The sequence below is a fragment of the Tachysurus vachellii genome, chromosome 24, assembly GCF_030014155.1.
Source record: "Tachysurus vachellii isolate PV-2020 chromosome 24, HZAU_Pvac_v1, whole genome shotgun sequence".
Classification (NCBI taxonomy): domain Eukaryota; kingdom Metazoa; phylum Chordata; class Actinopteri; order Siluriformes; family Bagridae; genus Tachysurus; species Tachysurus vachellii.
Window position 1 is genome coordinate 5632186 of NC_083483.1, and position 23685 is coordinate 5655870.

Genomic DNA, 23685 nt, shown 5'->3' on the forward strand with positions numbered 1-23685 from the left:
TAGGGCTGCAAACCTCGAGGTAGATTTCTAATAGTTAAAGTGATACTTTAGGATGCTAGATATAGACTAGTTACACATAATTCATTTATTAACTTAAATATGTGGTAGTAAAAATGACATTTTACTTGCACTTATTGACTACGACTCTTTGTTTTTGTTTTTTTGCACTTTTTCTAACTTTATGTGCATGCATTATACCATAAATGAGCTTCAGCTGCTGTGTAGGAAGTTTTGCGCATTCTTCACATGTTTATGTGGATTCCCTGCTATTTCTCTGGTTTCCTCACTTTTCTATGATAATTTACATTAAAAGACTCCTTTAATGGTAAGAAGTATATCCCACATATGACCACCTGAGTTCCCACTTATGACCACATGAGTTCCCACTTATGACCACATGAGTTACCACTTATGACCACATGAGTTACCACTTATGACCACATGAGTTCCCACTTATGACCACATGAGTTCACACTTATGACCACGAGTTACCACTTATGACCACATGAGTTCCCACTTATGACCACATGAGTTCCCACATATGACCACCTGAGTTCCCACTTATGACCACATGAGTTCCCACTTATGACCACCTGAGTTCCCACTTATGACCACCTGAGTTCCCACTTATGACCACATGAGTTCCCACTTATGACCACATGAGTTCACACTTATGACCATATGAGTTCCCACATATGACCACCTGAGTTCCCACTTATGACCACATGAGTTCACACTTATGACCACATGAGTTACCACTTATGACCACATGAGTTCCCACTTATGACCACATGAGTTCCCACATATGACCACCTGAGTTCCCACTTATGACCACATGAGTTCCCACTTATGACCACCTGAGTTCCCACTTATGACCACCTGAGTTCCCACTTATGACCACATGAGTTCCCACTTATGACCACATGAGTTCACACTTATGACCATATGAGTTCCCACATATGACCACCTGAGTTCCCACTTATGACCACCCGAGTTCCCACTTATGACCCCCTGAGTTCCCACCTATGACCACCTGAGTTCCCACCTATGACCACCTGAGTTCCCACCTATGACCACCTGAGTTCCCACCTATGATTACCTGAGTTCCCACCTATGACCACCTGAGTTCCCACCTATGACCACCTGAGTTCCCACCTATGACCACCTGAGTTCCCACCTATGACCACCTGAGTTCCCACCTATGATTACCTGAGTTCCCACTTATGACCACCTGAGTTCCCACCTATGACCACCTGAGTTCCCACCTATGACCACCTGAGTTCCCACCTATGACCACCTGAGTTCCCACTTATGACCACCTGAGTTCCCACTTATGACCACCTGAGTTCCCACTTATGACCACCTGAGTTCCCACCTATGACCACCTGAGTTCCCACCTATGACCACCTGAGTTCCCACCTATGACCACCTGAGTTCCCACCTATGACCACCTGAGTTCCCACTTATGACCACCTGAGTTCCCACCTAAGACCACCTGAGTTCCCACCTATGACCACCTGAGTTCCCACTTATGACCACCTGAGTTCCCACCTAAGACCACCTGAGTTCCCACCTATGACCACCTGAGTTCCCACCTATGACCACCTGAGTTCCCACCTATGACCACCTGAGTTCCCACCTATGATTACCTGAGTTCCCACCTATGACCAGCTGAGTTCCCACCTATGACCACCTGAGTTCCCACCTATGACCACCTGAGTTCCCACCTATGACCACCTGAGTTCCCACCTATGACCACCTGAGTTCCCACTTATGACCACCTGAGTTCCCACCTATGACCACCTGAGTTCCCACCTATGACCACCTGAGTTCCCACCTATGACCACCTGAGTTCCCACTTATGACCACCTGAGTTCCCACCTATGACCACCTGAGTTCCCACCTATGACCACCTGAGTTCCCACTTATGACCACATGAGTTCCCACATATGACCACATGAGTTCCCACTTATGACCACATGAGTTACCACTTATGACCACCCGAGTTCCCACTTATGACCACCTGAGTTCCCACCTAAGACCACCTGAGTTCCCACCTATGACCACCTGAGTTCCCACCTATGACCACCTGAGTTCCCACCTATGACCACCTGAGTTCCCACCTATGACCACCTGAGTTACCACTTATGACCACCTGAGTTCCCACCTATGACCACCTGAGTTCCCACCTATGACCACCTGAGTTCCCACCTATGACCACCTGAGTTCCCACCTATGACCACCTGAGTTCCCACCTATGACCACCTGAGTTCCCACCTATGACCACCTGAGTTCCCACCTATGATTACCTGAGTTCCCACCTATGACCACCTGAGTTCCCACCTATGACCACCTGAGTTCCCACCTATGACCACCTGAGTTCCCACCTATGACCACCTGAGTTCCCACCTATGACCACCTGAGTTCCCACCTATGACCACCTGAGTTCCCACCTATGACCACCTGAGTTCCCACCTATGACCACCTGAGTTCCCACCTATGACCACCTGAGTTCCCACCTATGACCACCTGAGTTCCCACCTATGACCACCTGAGTTCCCACCTATGACCACCTGAGTTCCCACCTATGACCACCTGAGTTCCCACCTATGACCACCTGAGTTCCCACCTATGACCACCTGAGTTCCCACCTATGACCACCTGAGTTCCCACCTATGACCACCTGAGTTCCCACCTATGACCACCTGAGTTCCCACCTATGACCACCTGAGTTCCCACCTATGACCACCTGAGTTCCCACCTATGACCACCTGAGTTCCCACCTATGACCACCTGAGTTCCCACCTATGACCACCTGAGTTCCCACCTATGACCACCTGAGTTCCCACCTATGACCACCTGAGTTCCCACCTATGACCACCTGAGTTCCCACCTATGACCACCTGAGTTCCCACCTATGACCACCTGAGTTCCCACCTATGACCACCTGAGTTCCCACCTATGACCACCTGAGTTCCCACCTATGACCACCTGAGTTCCCACCTATGACCACCTGAGTTCCCACCTATGACCACCTGAGTTCCCACCTATGACCACCTGAGTTCCCACCTATGACCACCTGAGTTCCCACCTATGACCACCTGAGTTCCCACCTATGACCACCTGAGTTCCCACCTATGACCACCTGAGTTCCCACCTATGACCACCTGAGTTCCCACCTATGACCACCTGAGTTCCCACCTATGACCACCTGAGTTCCCACCTATGACCACCTGAGTTCCCACCTATGACCACCTGAGTTCCCACCTATGACCACCTGAGTTCCCACCTATGACCACCTGAGTTCCCACCTATGACCACCTGAGTTCCCACCTATGACCACCTGAGTTCCCACCTATGACCACCTGAGTTCCCACCTATGACCACCTGAGTTCCCACCTATGACCACCTGAGTTCCCACCTATGACCACCTGAGTTCCCACCTATGACCACCTGAGTTCCCACCTATGACCACCTGAGTTCCCACCTATGACCACCTGAGTTCCCACCTATGACCACCTGAGTTCCCACCTATGACCACCTGAGTTCCCACCTATGACCACCTGAGTTCCCACCTATGACCACCTGAGTTCCCACCTATGACCACCTGAGTTCCCACCTATGACCACCTGAGTTCCCACCTATGACCACCTGAGTTCCCACCTATGACCACCTGAGTTCCCACCTATGACCACCTGAGTTCCCACCTATGACCACCTGAGTTCCCACCTATGACCACCTGAGTTCCCACCTATGACCACCTGAGTTCCCACCTATGACCACCTGAGTTCCCACCTATGACCACCTGAGTTCCCACCTATGACCACCTGAGTTCCCACCTATGACCACCTGAGTTCCCACCTATGACCACCTGAGTTCCCACCTATGACCACCTGAGTTCCCACCTATGACCACCTGAGTTCCCACCTATGACCACCTGAGTTCCCACCTATGACCACCTGAGTTCCCACCTATGACCACCTGAGTTCCCACCTATGACCACCTGAGTTCCCACCTATGACCACCTGAGTTCCCACCTATGACCACCTGAGTTCCCACCTATGACCACCTGAGTTCCCACCTATGACCACCTGAGTTCCCACCTATGACCACCTGAGTTCCCACCTATGACCACCTGAGTTCCCACCTATGACCACCTGAGTTCCCACCTATGACCACCTGAGTTCCCACCTATGACCACCTGAGTTCCCACCTATGACCACCTGAGTTCCCACCTATGACCACCTGAGTTCCCACCTATGACCACCTGAGTTCCCACCTATGACCACCTGAGTTCCCACCTATGACCACCTGAGTTCCCACCTATGACCACCTGAGTTCCCACCTATGACCACCTGAGTTCCCACCTATGACCACCTGAGTTCCCACCTATGACCACCTGAGTTCCCACCTATGACCACCTGAGTTCCCACCTAAGACCACCTGAGTTCCCACCTATGACCACCTGAGTTCCCACCTATGACCACCTGAGTTCCCACCTATGATTACCTGAGTTCCCACCTATGACCACCTGAGTTCCCACCTATGACCACCTGAGTTCCCACCTATGATTACCTGAGTTCCCACCTATGATTACCTGAGTTCCCATTTATGACCACCTGAGTTCCCACCTATGATTACCTGAGTTCCCATTTATGACCACCTGAGTTCCCACCTATGATTACCTGAGTTCCCATTTATGACCACCTGAGTTCCCACCTATGACCACCTGAGTTCCCACCTAAGACCACCTGAGTTCCCACCTATGATTACATGAGTTCCCATTTATGACCAGAAAAAAAAAGAATCTTTTACTAAATATGAATAAATGAATGAACGAACACCAAATTCGTGCCTCAGCGACATAAAACATGCACGAAAACAAACATTTCAACGCCACACATTCCATTCTCACGTCTTCGTGCTCCAGGATTTTATAACATAATTGTTCTATAAGCGCTTTACGCGCGAGCCTCCCGCCCACGACGTGACGTCAGTCAGCACTATCCAATCAGGACAGGGTCTGCTATTCGGGTTGCGCTGTCGGCCAGTGGGCTCGTGGTTCAGTGCGCGAGTGCTGGAGATTCCGGGTCCGTGAAGGAAACGTCTCCAAAACGCGATAAACGTGAAAGAGCGAGCATGGCGGTCGAAGAGGAAGGTCTTCGAGTCTTTCAGAGTGTCAAAATAAAAATAGGTAAGTAGCCGAAAGACCGGGGTGGGGACGCGGTTAGTTTTTAAGGTTAACGCCTGAACGTTAGCTAACGGTGTTAAGAAGGCTCGAGCGTTGGCGCGCGAGCGTTGGCGCGCGAGCCCACTTTTCCATATTCTAATTCAAAGCACACGCTCGCGCTGCGCGCGGTGCAACACCGTGACTAAAACGTGGTGCACGAGCGAGTTTACAGCACAATACGAATCTTATTCATGGCTGAAATGTGCACGAGCCTGGATGAGTGAAACAACAACAACGTCCTGATGGCACGCACGAGCTCAGTGCGTTTATTTATAACGTGTTAATAACTGACGCTCCTTTAGTGCACAATTCGGCTTCAGTAGTAAATAAGGACACCGGATCAAACACGAACGGCTCCTTCTCTTATGCGTCTTAATGCCATAACAATGCGTTTTTCTGCACCTTGGCTGTGTCCCAAACCGCATCTGTATCTGTGTGACGTGTGACAAAAAAAACCTCATTGTGGATGCTGGAGTCTTGTTTTTGCATCACATCAGACACTTATTAAAAATACCCTGTGCAGATGTGTGAGTGCAAACGTACTGTATACAGTCTCCATACACACACACACACACACACACTATCTCTCTCTCACACACACACACACACACACTATCTCTCTCTCACACACACACACACACACACACTCTCTCTCTCACACACACACACAGACTCACTCTCACACACACACACTCACTTTCTCTCTCTCTCTCACACACACACACTCTCTCTCACACACACTCTCTCTCACACACACACTCACTCACACACACACACACACTCTCACACACACACACTCACACACACACTCTCTCACACACACACACACACACACACACTCTCACACACACTCTCTCTCACACACACACACTCTCACACACACTCACACACACTCTCACACACACACACTCTCACACACACTCACATACACACACACACTCACTCACACACACTCTCACACACACATTCACTCACACACACACACACACACACACTCTCACACACACTCACTCACACACACTCACACACACACTCTCACTCACTCATACACACACACTCACACACACACATGCGCTTGTGCTGTATGTGTGAATTTATACAGCATCTGCATGAAAGATCACAATCACACAGATGCAAGATTTCCCCTCTGACTAGACGCATTGTGTGCATTTGATTGCTATGTATATATATATATATATATAAAGCTTTCTGTAGCTGCACCAGCTCAGTTGTCTATTTATTTATTTATTTATTTCCTGTTTATTTATTTTTGTTACGTTGTTGTTAATATAATCGTAATGCATTTCTCTAGCAATGTTAAAAAAAAAAGTAGACTGAACGTGTGGCTGCGTTGTGCACACGACTTAACACCTGTTCTGTGATGAATGCACCATTCGAGAATATGGAACGCCGCAAATTCCCACCGCTGCCTAGTTATAAGCTGCATCCGCTTGCCAAATTCGCAGTTGCGAAAAGAGCGTTTGTGTCGCAGGAAGTGAGCATCATCTGCAATTGAAATCCTGTTGCGGGTGTTTAGGGTTTTTTTTGCAAATTTATGAGACACACCCTTTCTTAGGGAAACATCACTTACTTTATTAGGCGTGTGTGTGTTGATCTTATCAGCCACCAGAAAAACTGCCTGTCAGGGTTTCCTGTTCACATTTGCATGAACTGTCATTAGTGTATTTGTTTGTCCGTGCCACACTGATGTGATGATACGCAACGTGCCTTAGTCCAAATCTGCGTAATGTAATAATTTCGAAATTTTGTAGGAACCTACTACTATTTACTACTACTACTAATATTTGTATAGAGCTTTTAACAATTTCCCATTGTCTCAAAGCAGCTTTACAGAAATATGGAAACAGAAGATAGAGAAAAAGAAATAAATATATAATAATAAGAAAAAATAAGAATATTTTTAATATAAAAATATTAAAATTTTTTTATAATATTTATAAATAAATAAATAAATGGATATACACAATTAAAGTTTTAAATTAATTTTAAAAAAGATTAACTTCAAATTTAAAATACTATATATCTGTCCCTGACCCTAATGAGCAAGCCGGAGGCGACGGCGGAAAAGGAAAAACTCCCTGAGATGATATGAGGAAGAAACCTTGAGAGGAACCAGACTCAGACGGGAACCTCAATCTCATTTGGGTGACACTCTACAGTAAATAGTGTAAATGTAAATAATGTCCTTTCTAACAGTTTATAATAGTGCAACCGAGAGCTCCTGACGAACTAATGGGTCATCGTAAACTCTGAGTTCAGCGCAGACCTGATCGCTGATAAAGACCAGACCGTATTAATACTACTACTGCTGATAGATAATAATAATGTAATTACATTATTCATGGGGTCACGGGGTTGAGCAGAAGAACAAAAACTTTACATAAAAATGAATGATTTTATTCCGAAGCCTACCATTAGCATGTACACTTGCTATTCACAGCACTCACAGGATTCTGTGATCAACAATTTCTTGTCATTTTGTCAGCGTGTGTGTGTGTGTCAGGAAGAGGAGGGTGTTTGATTGTTTGGCTGCGTATACAGAGTTCTCGGCCTGGTTTCCTGAGGGAACATTTGTCTGGAGGAAGCTTCTAGGGGTCAGGAGCTTCTGGTAGGGGTGAAGGGAGGAAACAGGAAAGCGTTCTAGATCGCTTCCTGAAACTCCAAAGCAGCTCCAAGCTGTTTTCAGTGTTTCTGGGTTAGACTCGGACTAACGTGAACCAGATGGAATCAGAGATTGACTTTCACACTGAGAGTCCAACCGCTGTAAGGCTATTTCCCCTTATTTTTTTTAGTCAGTCCCCAAACTTTTTATTGCTTAATGCCTTCTCTGAAATACAGAGTGAAACTGAGCTGAGAGACAGACGTGTGGGTGTAAAAGACAAGTTTTAATCGAAGGAGCAGTTTTCATATAAGCAGCTTCAGTGAAGAGACAAGAGGGAGGAAGTCGGGCACAGAGCTTAGTCAGGGTTTGTATCTCACACAATGTGAGAATCAACTCCCTTGTCTCTTCTTTCGGGGAGAAACAAGGCAAGAGGAGGAAGTGTTCCCAGTTTCCACATGGCTTTCCTGGACGCTGGCCAGCAGAGTTTGTCCAAAACTTTGATGGCTTGTTGAATCAGTAAGTAAGGGGCTTCAGACACTACTGCGATTAACGACGTCATCTTTTTCTTCAAAAAACATGGTTCCTCAATCCTTCCCAGAGAGACAGTCTGGAGAACATTGTTAGGCAGTACATTGGTTTCTAAACATGTTCACTTCATCTCACACGTGATGTCAGGTCTTCGTCTCAGGTGTCATAGTTTCTCTGATCTGCCAAGTGTGACAGAGGCACAGAACCGATGAAGATGTGCCAATACGTGCGGTGTAGACTGAACACTTACATATCCCATAGCAACGGCTAAATTCAGACCAGTGTCAGTTCACTGAAAGGGAAAGGACACGAGAATCTGTCCAGTTGACCTCAGGATTCAACTCTTGGTCTCATGAAAAGGTAGAAAACAAGGAGCTGATCTCCAGTCTCTCCAAACCAACACAACTAACACTGCTGATGTTTACAAATAGACACTATCACACGATCACGTAGCTTAGTCTATAAACATGTCTGGGAGCCACTGATTTAATCATATGTAAAAAAGGTGGAATTATTTTGTGTGTGAGTGTGTGTGTGTGTGTGTGTGTGTGTAAACACAGAAGAACTCCAGATATAGAAGTGCAGGATAGGACATGCTGTGCATCACATTGATCACCTACACAGAGTTGAAGCTACAGGGAGGGAAAAGCAGGAAGTTACTGGGGCCCAGCATTCTGAGATCAGTGCAGTAATCCAAAACTTTTAGCTGAAAGTCATGTGCAACATCTCAGCAAACGCAGGTGTGTTATCTTGTATGAAGCGGTTCCTCAGTGGTAATGATGTGTCTGTAATGATTCCCTTCCTTATAGTGACTGTTGTCGATAGCGTCACAGCACACATCCATGTCTCCTGTATCACAGCGGAGGTGCGGACACGCTCTCTCGTTTCATTCAAATGCAAATTGCCGTCTTGCGTCTCAGTTTTCGATTGTATCGAAAATGAAATCGGAGGAATTTAATATTAACGCTACTACGATATTGCTGTAGTGATCATATTATCTGAACGATTGTTTTGGACACTGTTCAAAATGGATTCATAAACAGGTGAGATTCTAAAACAGTTCAATATTTCATGCCCCCTTAATTATATTTTGTTATATATATATATTATAAAAACAAAATCTGTGTAATAAGTTTACTATGAATGTACAATACGTTATTCATTAAATGTCAAGCTTAATGCTCCGAACGTGTTCGTCCGTCTCGGCTCAAAGCCACTCGCTTCGCGGAAGCTTTGTGTTATTTACAAGTGAGATAATGAAATATTTATTCTAATCGATATTTTTTCCGATTATTTGCCCAAGTTAGTTTTGGTATCGAGGTAAAGGTTAACTTACTTTGCATTCGCTATATAACAGTGGGTGGTGGTTAGAAGATGGTTCGCAAATTTGACGTGTTTCCCCCGTTAGCGAATGTAATGCCTCTTAGATGGCTGAAAAATCTCTTCATTCTGCCTTCAGCCCGTCTTGTGACAACATTGCATGCTGCTCCTGCATCAGACTGACGCTGGCTGGATGGGATTTACTGCGAGTTTTCAAAATCATGATAATCAAACTTGGTTTTGATGATAGTCAAAATTTAACATGATTTATCGTGAAACCGGTAATCGTTCCATCCCTTGCCGTTATATACCAAAGAACATACACAATGGTGGAAGCTTTCATTCCTGTAAAGGAATCAGACAATACTGTTGCTATGTGACCACCAGAAACACAAAAGAGAAAACGAGAAGGAAACGAGGAAACTAGTGGAGATTATTGAGCACGAATGAAGGATAATTAAATACAAACCTGCATCTTCTTGTCCAATCTCACCTTGGAATTTGAGAGACGAATTATGTCCAGCTCTTAGTAGTAGCTAGGGTTAGCGTGTTTTGAGGATTGTTAGCAGTCAGTGTTTAACGGAATAATGCGCACAATGCCGGCGGCTCTGACCGGCAAGCATCAGTACCACGTCTTGCTCCAGCTTTGGGTTAGTTAATACATTAATATGGTAGTTCATGTTAGTTAAGGTTAACTAGCTAGGAAAATGAACAATGAAAACAAAGGGCTTCATGTTTATTATTTTACCTGGAGTCACACATAATGTACAAGCAGTTCACATAACCCCTGTGCCTATAGAAACTATTAGCAGGTCATATATATATTAAATACATATTAAGTCAATTCTGTCCCTATTTACTGTTGGATTTCTTTGACATTTTCCTTTCAGCAATAAAATTGTAAAGACTTTGAAAGATTTACATATTGTTTGACCATATATTTGCACGTAACATCGGCCTTTAGTTCTCGTCACGTGCCTCGTCGCGTCACGCCATCTCGAAGCCGCACATTGTTTAGATTTTCGTTTGCATGAAGTTAAGCTTGCCTATTTTGCATGGGTATAAAGTCCCAGTTCTGAGGGGACAAATACAAGTGACTTCCTAGAGTCAGGTATGTACAGTACGCAGGGTTAAAGCGTACAGGCAAGCAGTCAATATCCAGCCCTGATGCTTAATTCATGTGGGTTGACTTTTATGGATATGATGCAGTAAGGGATGGAGGACTGACATGCAGGGCTTGTGGTGTATGTGCTCTCAGTGCTAAAAGGTGGATTGGATATGATTGTGTGTGTGTGTGTGTGTGTGTGTGATGCCTATCATGTCTAGTGTGTATTTCTGACTGTGCCCCTATGAGACTTTGAGAGGAGTAAAAGAAAATGGTATGTGGGGGATGTGGTAGCTCAGTGGGTAAGGTGTTGGGCTACTGATCGGAAGGTCATGGGTTCAAACCCCAGGTCCACCAAGCTGCCACCAAGGCCCTTAACCCTCAGTTGCTCAGTTGTAAGTCACTCTGGATAAGGGTGTCTGCTAAATGCCGTAAATGTAAATGTAAAATATGTGAATGTGATTGCTTAAACCACAGGGGATGTGGTAGCTCAGTGGTTAAGGGGATACCACAGGGGATGTGGTAGCTCAGTGGTTAAGGTGTTGGGCTACTGATTGGAAGGTCATGGGTTCGAACCCCAGGTCCGCCAAGCTGCCACTGCTGGGCCCCTGAGCAAGGCCCCTAACCCTCAGTTGCTCAATTGTAAGTCACTCTGGATAAGGGTGTCTGCTAAATGCCGTAAATGTAAATGTAAATGTAAACCAGAGTGTAAGTGTCTGAGAGACATGTGTGAAGGAGTCAGGCACAGCACTTAGTCAGGGTTTGAACCTCAGAACGTGAGAATCAACTCTCCTGCTCCTCCGTTCGGGGGAGAAACAAGGCAGGAGGATGTGTTCCCAGTTTCCTCATGACTTTCTTGGACACTGGCCAGCAGTGTGTTTGATTTTGTCCATTACCTTGGGGACTTGTTAAAGTGAGGTTAAAGGGCTGCTTTACACACAACAAAAAAAATAAGGTTTCTCCATGTAGAATGTATGTGTAGAAGATCTGCACATTGCATCACTTCTCCAATGGACAGGGATATTTGCAGTCTGGGAAAAGAGTGAGTGAATAAGTCTGGAATGACTGTGCAGCACTCAGTCAAAACAAAACTGTGGGAGAATTATCTGCAGATAAACGAAAGTGTAGATGGCAGAGCTGCATTTCCTACAGTCGCAATTTTGTGGTTTTGACGAGCTATTTGTGTCCTCAAGCCTCAAGCAGAAATGGAAATCTCTTTTTCCGCCAACACTATGCAGGGCTAGAACTACAGGCTTGTCCTCTTCAACAACAGCAAAAAAAAACTTCTCTGAGGTTTAACGCTCTGCAGGTCAAAAAAGTTCAAAATGGGTTTTGCCTTCTAAATGCATTCAGGTGCTCCTTACAGGCAAGAAGACCATGTCAGCACAACAGGGCTAAAAATAGCACATGACGACTGCTGGAACCTTCTGTAACGTGCAGCAGCGAAGAGCTTCACATCCGCGTTCTGCAGGGTTACACGCACAAATTTGCTCATATCCAAGTGAATCAAATCTACTCGATCTTTAGAGTTCCCTTTTTTAGTCTTCAGGTCCAGAGAAGTCATCATTGCTCGGCTAACACCTAGTGTCGCTCCTCGTTTAAAGGGAGACACGAAGTCATGTCAGAGGAAGGAAGTGAGCTCAGTTTCCACACTGCTTTCCTGGCAGCTGGCCAACTCGGTTTCCCAAAAACCTCAAGGGGCACAAAGGAAGGGGCAAGGAGAAGGACTGCTTCCCACGTGTCATCTGCGCACAGCCGTCTACGGCATCTAACAACTATACTGAATCTCAGTAGAAATCCTGTCATTCCTACTCCGTTAAGAATTCTTGATTTCTGCACATAGGGATGAACATTATGGTGCCATCATCTGTGAAATAATCGTAAATATTCTGAATGCCACAGTGTGTATTAAATACCGTCTTACAGTATGTAGGATAAGCTCACTGACATATCAGACTGAACTCATCACCTGCTTGTTCTCAGTAACTGCTTCCTCGTTGCTTTAAATTATATTTCATCAAGTTTATATTTAAATAGAAATATATATATTTACACTTAAAAACACGCGTTTTGAACTTCAAGGCCATGTCAATGAAGAATGATTCAATTTACCCCGTTATCTGATTCACTAAACCCGTCAATCACCGTTGAGCGTATAAGGAATAAGAACGGGAAGATTGATTCCATATAAATCTTTATAATTAATCCTTATAATAAAGATTATAATAAAGTATCATATCCTGAGTCTCAAAGATATTTCAACACTATAATATGCAGCATTAATTAAAACCTTACAGTAATTTGTACTGTATAATGTCTGGGGGGAAAAAAGCATCATATGTTTATAATATAAAACGTTTTTTTTTTTTTAATTGAGAATGAAAAAGAGAGGAAAAATCTGTTAATTTCTTTTTCTTTTTTAAAATAATAATGCTTTATTTGTAGTATAAGTAGAGTATAAATAGATTTGATTTTAATTAAGTGAATAAAAATATGTACATGTAATCGCAATATCTTGTATAAAAAAGTTATGTATCTTGAGATTTTTTTTTCAGGATCCAGAGTTTCGGCATCGATTTGTTTTTGTCATTCGTCTGCTTTATTAGACGCACGCAACATCACAGCTTCAATCCTAACAGAGAAGGTTTTCGTTCACACTCGCTTTAGGAACAAAACTCTCTCAGCTCGTCTGGGTTTTAAACAAAATACAAAAAAAAAGGTTTAGTTTAATTAGGGAGTGTTTAGGTTTAGTTTAATTCTGACTTTTTCACTGTGGCTATCAAGATTTTTTATTTATTTTTGGAAAGCAAACGTAAATTAAAGGCTGTTATTTAGGATCTTACACTGCGGCTGAACGTTCGAGGTTCTAAACACGAGTAGGCTCTAACTGTCAGAGAGGCACAATACGACATCACCAGGGTGTTAATCTGTGTAATGAAAGACCTGGGACTGTTTGCCATGTTCTTGTATTGAAAAAAGTGCGTAGCTCTAAGATGCTCTGTGTGATTTTAGAAGGAAACTTCTTCTAGAGAAGCCAGAGAAGCCCTCAGACCTGGAGACCTGCCTGGTGTATCAATGCCAGTGCAGCAAGGAATTTTATGAATGGGCGTCTGGACAGTGAGTCCACTCTCACTCCGAGCCTCTGGATCTATTTCTACAGGCTGCTACCAGAGAACATGACCTCTCCTGTCAGGCCAGAAGCCAGTCCTTGGGTTTCACCATCTCGGCTGTGTAAAGAAATGCCATGCGAAACATGAAACCCACTTCCTGTTTTGATCTGTTGAGTTGATGAACTTAGGGGTTCAAGACACGGGCCTAGGAGTCGAGCTCACGGAGAAAGAAGAGCACGGTCCGGATTCTAATCGTTTGTCGACACGAGAAAGAGAAACGCGGCGGAGTCAGTGAGATATTTTCCGCGGCGTGTTTTTTATGATGTGCCCTTGTTAACATTCTGTCAGCAGATGTTTTGGATGGAGTTGTGATGTATTTCAGTTGTAGTTGCATAGACGTGTAATTTTTACAGCAGCTCGCTTATCAGTCATGCCATGACCTTATTCAGGCCACAGTGGATGGATGAATGCCTATATTTGGGCATCGTGCCTCTACTCATCACTTCTCTGTCTAAAATGAACAGGATGTCTCGCACATTTTCCTCTCGTCAGCGTCTGACCAAAGAACAATAGCAAATGAAGCAGCGTCTGTGGAGCAGCTGCCACACAGCCCTTCTGAGCTGAAGGCGCACGGCCACAACTCATCTCCACGGTGCTTTTGGTCTTTAACCAGAGATGAGAGCGGTTATTATCAGGCAGATTAAAGAGCGCTGGGGGGACGATGCCTACAGACAGAGCTGTCCTAATGACGGATGCACCTCCTCCGCACAGATGCCCCCAGGCCACAAAGCAAGAACAAAGCATTCATGTGTGTCAAGTGTCTGTTCTCAGATTAAAGCTGCACTCTTGGTATTAATAGCATTAACTTTAGCGCTAGTCTCAGAGGTGTTTGCCAAAACGCCTAGCATCGGGCTAATTTAACTGCTTTTTTCTAAGTGATTATTATTATTTTTTAATTTTTTATGTCAAGAAATCGGCGCTCGTCGAAATGCTCGGCCCACTAACTTTACTGTTCAGTGCCTTCTAAACTACGTCTTGGACGCAGCCTGAAATTCCATTCGTCCTATCTCATTTCCTGTTACAGTTCTCCTTCTCTTTCCCTCTCTTCTCTTTCTTGGGTCTGCTCTCATGCCACCGCCCCACCTCCCTCTCAGCTCTCGACTGTCCCTCTGCACTGCCATCCCACTCGTCCTTTCTGTCCTCCTCTTTCTACAGGGTTGTAGGATTTCCAAGTCCTGCTTCGGATAAGCTCCCGAAGCTGAAAAAAAAGGGCGATAAAGAAATATCTGCTTCTTTTTATACGCCGCTGCTTGTGTCGAATTTTTTGTCCAAGTTAGTGATTAGTGGAATTATGGCAGCTTGCCCATGTTCTGTGTGTGTGTGTTTGAGTGTGTGTGTCCATCCGTCCCAATAGTCGTGATGTAATACACACATAACCGTGCCGCAGAGGAAAGTCGGCCTCGCTAATCATTTCGTTATACAAACTTTGTCTCAGCACTTCCTTCTTCCTGGTTTGTCTCCTCACCATCTTGTCCTTCTCCTCCTTCTAAAAGCAGAAAAAGCTCTCGTCGATTTTTGCTTCTGGCTTCATGCCTTCATTCTGTCTGTTGTTTTTTGCTCAACACCCCAAACATTACTGCATGTTTACACTCAGCGGTGTCACAGTGGTGACTCAGGCACTTCTCCTCTTTTTATTTCTTCTTAGTTGCCTGGCAGACAATCCGCTTCAACAGCCAGAGGAATAGATATAAAAAAAAACACGAACGTTTCAACATAACGAGCTTCATGACTGCGTGACACACCTGGATGCTGTGACTATAGTGCCATGTAGATGCTCATGAAGAGTCATGAAATCTGATACGTGTTGCGTCAGGAGGAAGCAGGAAGACAAAAACGTTCCGGTGTAAAGTATCAGTCACCTCAGAATTACTCAGTAAACACAAACACGTAAAAGATATCGAACAAGCTGCACACTGGAGCTAATACACGTCTCATTAGTCCCACGGTGAAAGCTAGCCATCTCTCTCTCTCTCTCTCTCTATCTCTCTCCATCTGTTCTTTTCTTCTTTTCACATCTTTTTTTTTCTTATGTCATTCACATTTCCACACAGCATCACACTTACATTCATCTTCACTGTCCTTCACTCTCTGGAGCTCTCTGGAGCTCTTCTGGCCCAATTTCCTCTTTCTGTAATTATATTTTGCCACCTACACATATGTGTGTGTGTGTGTGAGTGTGAGTGTGTGTGTGTGTGAGTGTGTGAGACAGATACCCAAATTCCTTATCAAAGATCCAACATCAAGATGTTTAAGATATACTACAAAAACATGAAACCAAGAGAAATCACATCAGAACTTTTTTTCAGCCTCAATGTGAAAATGAAAAAGAACCAAAAATATTTTTAAGGAAAAAAAAAAAATCGATAGTACTAGTTGCAGATGTTTGCACGCCCCTGAACTAAGCGCCTTTTGGTTTTATTAAAGCACTCGTTGTTGATCGCCGTGAAACATCTTGACTCCAATATTTTCTCCTTCTTTACCGCATGAACATTCCTGATCCATTCCATCATAATGGTGTCTCCTGTCCACAGCCTGTCTCAGGCCACCACACAGATTTTTAGATCACCACACTGTTGTGCAGGTTTTCTTTCAAATCAAGCAGAAGCCACGTCTGATTCCACCTGTTTAATCAGTTGCTCATGGGTCGAAGTAGACACACATGTGTGGCTTCTGCTTAGTAACCAACATCACACCAGATCCAGAGGTTTGGACATCCCTGAAAACACTGATCGTTTCTTGGTTACCTTCTGTCCAGCCGCCCTACACTTTAGCTCATGTGAAGAAGGAGAGATCGTCACCGCTAGATATTAGTTAGTCAGTTAGCTTGTCCGATTTTCTCTCGGCAGCTTACCTGGGAAGTTTTTGTCTTTTCCTTTAGTAAATGTGGAGAGACGTCCTGTTCTTTTTGACGTCTCTGTGCTGCTGATCAAACCGCGACGCCACGCGTCACCTCTTAGCGGATCGTGGCTTCAGCAGTCAGATGAAACCAACAAGATTGAAGAAAATTGTACAGAAGCAGCTGATCTTTATTTGAGGTTAAACAGAATCACTTCATCGATGTTTGCTGGATGAACATGATGAACAGGATGAACATCCTTTTGAACATGAGTCACATCCCTAATTATAAAAGAACGGGCAAACGTAAGCAAGCAGGTTATTGTAAACTTTAAGCTCTGATATGGTTTCTCTTGGTTTCATTTTATTCACCACAAAACCACAACGAAACTCTGTCGAAACATTGTCGAATATGTCAAAACACTGACTTTATGTAGGTTCTTGTTTTAAGCGCTTTTTGTTTCGATACCTATTTCACTCTCATGGTTTAGATGTTCTCATGTTGTCTTGTTTGGTTTTTTTCCCCCATGATCTTCTTCCTGGTGTATTTCTTTGGCCAAGCCACCAGTCCAGGAGGGTGAAAGCTATCACCTGAAGCCATGTCATGTCACTATCCACCATCTTGAGCTTCCACACACCCACGATCGACTGGGATCACTGTGATTGACAGCACACAGAGAGCATGGCATCCCTCCCTCCCTCCCTCCCTCCCTCCCTCCCTCTCAGAGAGCCACGTTCTCTCTCATGGACTCTGAAATGGATTTCTGTGACATCGTCAGGATTGTTGTCTTCTTGCCAGAATTGTGTCCCGTTTATTTTTAAGTCTTGAGAGGATTAGAAGGACATTTTTCCCACCCAGAGCCTCTGGAGGAAACTGTTACACTCCACTGCATATGTATTAAGGGTTTGTTTGGCACCATCATGTTAAAACATGAAGTCCACTTCCTGAATGAAAGAAAAAAAGATCTTACTCCAGTGAAAGGTCTTTTTATTTCATTCTGTCCGCTCATCCTGTGAAGAGAGATTAGAATGAGTCATCGTGGCCCTCAGGGGAACAGACAGAGGGAGAACTGAGAGTGGAATGGACAGACAACAGCTGTGGAGGTAGAAAAAGTGAAGAAGAGAAGCAGAGTCAGATGTAAAGTGATGCAGCAGTGAGAGATGCAATGAAAGGATGAAAGAGAGATTGCGGATTGTAGAGGAAGTGTTTATTTTCTGTGTGTTTTTTTTTATCTCTCTCTCTCTCTCACATACACACACGCACGCACACACACACACACACACACACACACACTCTTTCTGTCTCTCCTTCAGATGGACTTGCTATAGTACATACACCGATGCTGAAGATTCCCATATGCCTGTAAGATCACTTTCCCACACACACACACACACACACACACACACACACACAGGCATATGTTGGAGGACAGGGAGCCAAACAGAGACCGACTGCATTGCCTCCCACCAAGAAAACAAGCAATCCTAAGAAAATACACACTGTTGGGGAGGATATTCAGAGACACGGCAGGGCACACTTCACCTCTCCCTCTCTCTCTCTCCCTCTCTCTTTCTCTCTCTCTCTTTCTTTCTTTTCTTTCTTCTTCATGCTTCCTCTATGGTATTTTCTTTGGAAACAGAAGGGAAACGGTTACAGGGCACTGAGGGTAGCACTTCCTGTTGTGTCGTTTTCCTGTGATTCGGAGACTCAATGTGTCTGACATGAGTTTACTCAGAATAGATTTTTTCTGTGTGTGTGTGTGTGTGTGTGTGTGTGTGTGTGTGTGTAGATGTTTGTATTCATCTTGGTATGACTACTCTCTTTGTGGGTTGATGGATCATAATGTATCATCATTGGTCATTCTTACCAGTCTCCGGTCTCTTCTAATGTCCCCCCCCCCCACACACACACACAAAAGTATTGTATTATATTTCTATCATTGTGGGGTGTTTGTGTTTACATTAGATAAATAATGCTATGTCTACCCCTGACACCTACACATACTCCCTGTAATCCCATGATGCTGTCATCTCTGAGACAACCTAAAAGGTGTAATCCAGTCAGGATCTGTTATTATACGTGTGGGTGTGTGTGTGTGGGTGTGGGTGTGTTAGTCATGCTAGATATGCTCGATGCTTAACACTGATTCCAGTATGAACCCGTTGGACTGTTAGGGTGAATTCACTGACCTTATGCTTCCTATTATTTAACACGTTAATTAACACTATTTACTTTTTAAGCCTGGAACAAATTGCAAATTACACAGTAAAAGTTCAGCATTTAGAACATATTGTAGTTTAATTTCTGAATCATTTATATGCATTATGTTTAGATCGACTCGAATAAACCGCGCTCACTTGTGTGAATTCCTCGTTAACATTTCTTACAGCTTGAGTTTAGAGAAACTTTGTGTACTACAGCTTTAGCAAGTTTTACCAAAAATATGACCTAAAATAAATTTCTGGACCTTCAGTCTTTTACAAGTGGACACTATAACTATGGTTTATGTCGTAAAAGTGTAATAACACACTTTGGGTACTGATGTATTTTGTAAATAATAATAATAATAACAATAATAATAATAATAAGTATTATTATTATTATTGTTATTATTAATATTATTATAACAATCATAATAATCATAATAATAAATATTATTATAATAATGATTGTAATGATCAAAATAATAATAAAAGTAATAATAATTATAATAATAATTATTATTATTTTAATAATATTCATTGTAATAATAATAATAATAATAATAGTATTAATCATAATAAAAATAATACACTTGGTTAGTGTGATAAGCTGCTTAATTAACATGTTATTTCTCTAAAGTTTTATTTTTTATCAAACCGTTTTAACATTTTAACAGTTAAGTAGCCCTTCCCTCACCTCCGTTCCTCTCTCTTTGAGTAAAAAAATAACAACGACCTGAACACTTTTATTTAATCCATCCATAATTAGGATTAGAGCATGTGGAGCGTCAGAGGTACAAGTCCCTGTGCCAGAGCGTTACTATAGAAACCATTGGAACGAGCTCTTTAACATTGACCTGTCATTCGCGTTACGGTCCAAGTCGTACGCTCACGGCAAATGTCCACGGCTTCTGACCTGCCAGATCTGAGAATTTATTTAACCAAGTAAACAGACAGCAAAAAAAAAAAGCTTTCAAGCCGAGATGAGGCTCTACGCCGTAAACCAGACTGTCAGCCATGCTAAAGCGGCTTAAACCTTTTAAACGTCCTATTAAAACATCCATATTAATCACTTTAAAGCCAGCGATTTTATTCTTCTTCTTATTTTTGAAGTCAGCACTAAGTTTAGTTTGTGGTGTGGATTTCAGTGTGAACATGAAATCTCATTTGCGACCGACGGAGCCAGACTGGTGCGTTTCTCATCACAGGGACATTGAGCTCCTCACGACACATTCGGTTCTTCAGTGTCTTAAAGGGGTGTGGAAGCTCGCAGCTCAATGCTTTTTCACACACCTCACACCTGCAGGTGCATCATTTCAGTTATATATAATCGGTATGAACTCGCGTTTAATCTGGTGACATACAGAACACATAATCTGGGTCTGTACGTTAAACAGGGTTGATCTGATTCTTGACTGTAAAATGCTTTGAGACTCAAAGGCATTATATTACAAAGTCTTTCAATTCCACAGCTGCCTTTAAACCCAGACTTTGAAAAGCAATCTAGCTGCACCAGAAAATTTCAGTCTATTATGCTAAGTTTGGCTTAATCGCTACCAAATGTGGATCTCCTCGGCAGAGGCTGTAGATGGGCATGTGATCGTGGGCGTGATGTCGCTGTTGGCACACTAGTGAAACACAGCACACCTTCACTTCCTCCTGGAAAGTATTTATGCTACACTGCTCTTCTTGTATGCATTGTGTGTGTGTGTGTGTGTGTGTGTGTGTGTGTGTGTGTGTGTGTGTGTGTGTGTGTGTAGGCCAGACAGACCACATACTTGAGCCTGGGTGTGTTGTCGCACGTGGCTGTGGTTATTGGGTTTATAAAGGAACATCAGCACCAGGATACTTTTAGCTCACACTCACTTTTAAATTAGGAAACTGATTAGTAAGAAATAGTTCGACAAATTACAGTCTGTAGATTACAGTTACATCAATGTACGCAGTACATATGAGAAATATTCCCTATACACACTTTGATTCAGTCTGATTTTGATTCATGATTCAGTGACTCATTTTAATTCATGACGTGATTCTTTACTGCATGTCGGAAGCTTAACCGACAGGACAAAAAGAGATCGCCGCGTAAGGATAAGCCGAATGTGGAAGAATTCTTTTAACATGGATCACAAGAAATATAAAAGTGATAAGAAAACAATTCTGGTTAAAAGGTTCAACCACAGCGCTGATGATACTGATCAATAAGACAGTGTGTATTGTTTTCATGTAACAGCAGAGGCACAGTGTGCTCCAATATGTTATTGTGGGTTTTTTTTTCTAGGAACAGATCCTACATATAATCTAAGACTAATAATATTTATCAGATTTCATCGAATCTGTAAAATTGTTGAGTAAATGTATAATCAATTTTAATTTTTTTTAACTGACTTGTCTCTCTGTCTTTCCACGGCCTCAAATCAATGAACAATATTCAAATTCAGTTTATTCGTATAGCCATTTTGTATCACCATTTAGGTCTACGAACTGATATCGATCTGTCAAATAAGACCCGATCCAGGAGAGGGTTGTCCCTTTAACACCAACAACATGTTCTAGCCTATCAAGTAGAACAGCATGGGTAATGGTATCAAAAGCTGCACTAAGATCAAGTAATACTAGCAGAGACACAACTCTGATCAGAGGCCAGTAACAGGTCATTTACAACTTTAACCAGCACTGTCTCTGTGCTATGATGAGACCTGAATCCTGACTGATACATTTCATGAATATTATTCCTACAGTATGTAGGTACGAGCATAACTGCTGAGCTACAACCTTTTCTAGGATCTTGGAGATAAAGGGGAGGTTTGATATTGGCCTATAGTTGGACAGCCGGGTTTGGTCGAGGTCGGTTTTTTTAATCAACGGTTTGATTAATCAACCACACTAGCTTAAAAGATTTTGGCACATAGCCAGTGCTAAGGGAAGAACTTATCTTTAGAATGGGTTAGATAACTACTGGTAGTGTCTGTTTAAAGACACACGTGGGTAAGGGATAAAGTATGCAGAAGAAATCAGTGAAAATAAGTTAGTCTCTTGAAGGGGATTAAAACGGTCTAAATACAGTTCAAAAACTGAAATATTATCTACTGCATTATCTATCAATTTGTTTGGTATTTTAATTAATGGTCTGAATTTTCTGCCTGATGTTATCAATTTTTTTCGACAGTGTTTTTATTCCTAGTTAATTTTGCTACAGTATTAAATAAAAATGTAGGATTATTTTTGTTATCTAGCAGCACTAAGAGATTTTCTTTAGCTATGAAGGCTTTCCTTCCATGCTAATCGGAATACTGATCATTTATTTACGTTCTAATTTCTAGCTGATGGTTATATGCCCCTTTTCCACCGAGGCAGTTTGAGTGCTGGTTCGGAGCCAGAGCCTAATTTAGAACCAGTTCTTTCTTTCTCGACAGCCAAAGCGCCGGCTCTGAACCAGGAAAAGTGGTTCTTAAGTAGCACCAAAACGTTGCTGGTCTAGACTTAAGAACCGCTTGTGTCAGGGGCTGTGGGCGGGGCTACTGTTAGCGCATTTGATAATGTACCTTAAGTATACTAATGTTTAATACACTTTTACTTTACCGTGATATGATACATTATCAGCACACATTATAGTAGGTAGCTACATGCTAAGGCTAACTTTTTTCTGTGTTAATAATAAAATAACGTTATGTACTTTCTCGATTACAACCTCCGTTTATACAAATTACATGGAGCTGCACGTACACGTTGGATTCGCCGCGTTTGGGTGTTAATGTAGGTTCACAAAGCCATGAGCATTAACAGTAAAGCAACATCCGCCGTTGTTGATGTGTTTGTGTTTGCCGCTGCTGCGCTAAAGTTGCTGGGACACGTGACACGTATACAGTGACGTCAAACCGGTTCTTAGAAGGTTCGCCAGTGGAACCAACTTTGAACCAGCACCAGTGCTAGCTCTGAACCTGCACCCGGTTCTTTTTGGTGGAAAAGAGGCGTTAGAGTTCGTGTGTTGTCATTGTACCAGAGTGCTAGTTTTTTTGCTACAATATCTAGGGTGTAGTGAAACACTGACTCTAAATAGTCAGTCACCTGAACAAGTTCTGTGGGGTCAGATGACGATCCAATCATGGATGATAATTCTGGGCGACGGTTGGTAAATCTCTGCAGTAGTGGATGTAAATGTATGTTTAACACGATGACGTGACAAATTGCAAATATAATATATCACGATAAACTGTTCGTTGTTCAGTAATAATTCAGCAAATCTTTGTGGTGTTAGCAGAGTAAAGCTCTTTAGACTCTAGACTCAGACAGTCGTGTGTTCTTCCTAATGGAACGATACAGTTAGAATCCTACCTCCTGATTTCGTTGGCGTCCGTGGTTTATCTGAAACAGTCTCCTTTATTTTGAATTTACTGGAATAGTAAATCTTTTACAGTAATGAAAACAAAGGCAGCACGAGTACAAACACACATCTATAGAGCTCGTAATAAAAAATGGAAAAGAAGCGTGAGCTGATGCATAGAATAAATAGACGTGAAAAGTCATGTCTGATTTACTACATTTACATTTCTGTCATTTAGCAGAGGGTTAGGGGCCTTGCTCAGGGGCCCTGCAGTGGCAGAGGATGTTTTGACCCAGCGCTCCTCACATGCCTTTTTAAACACTAACAATGTGCTTTAATGCACTTCAG

General features: G+C 43.1%; 1 protein-coding gene across 1 annotated transcript in view; it reads left to right on the forward strand.

The window, feature by feature from the left end:
• The first annotated feature begins 5031 nt into the window (after positions 1 to 5031).
• rasa3 (RAS p21 protein activator 3) overlaps positions 5032 to 23685 on the forward strand; it is a 72587-nt gene continuing 53933 nt past the window's right edge. The window contains exon 1 of the mRNA XM_060860244.1: positions 5032 to 5194. Within this exon, the coding sequence (XP_060716227.1) occupies positions 5140 to 5194 (55 nt within the window). The 5' untranslated portion in view covers positions 5032 to 5139. The remainder of the gene's footprint in view (positions 5195 to 23685) is intronic.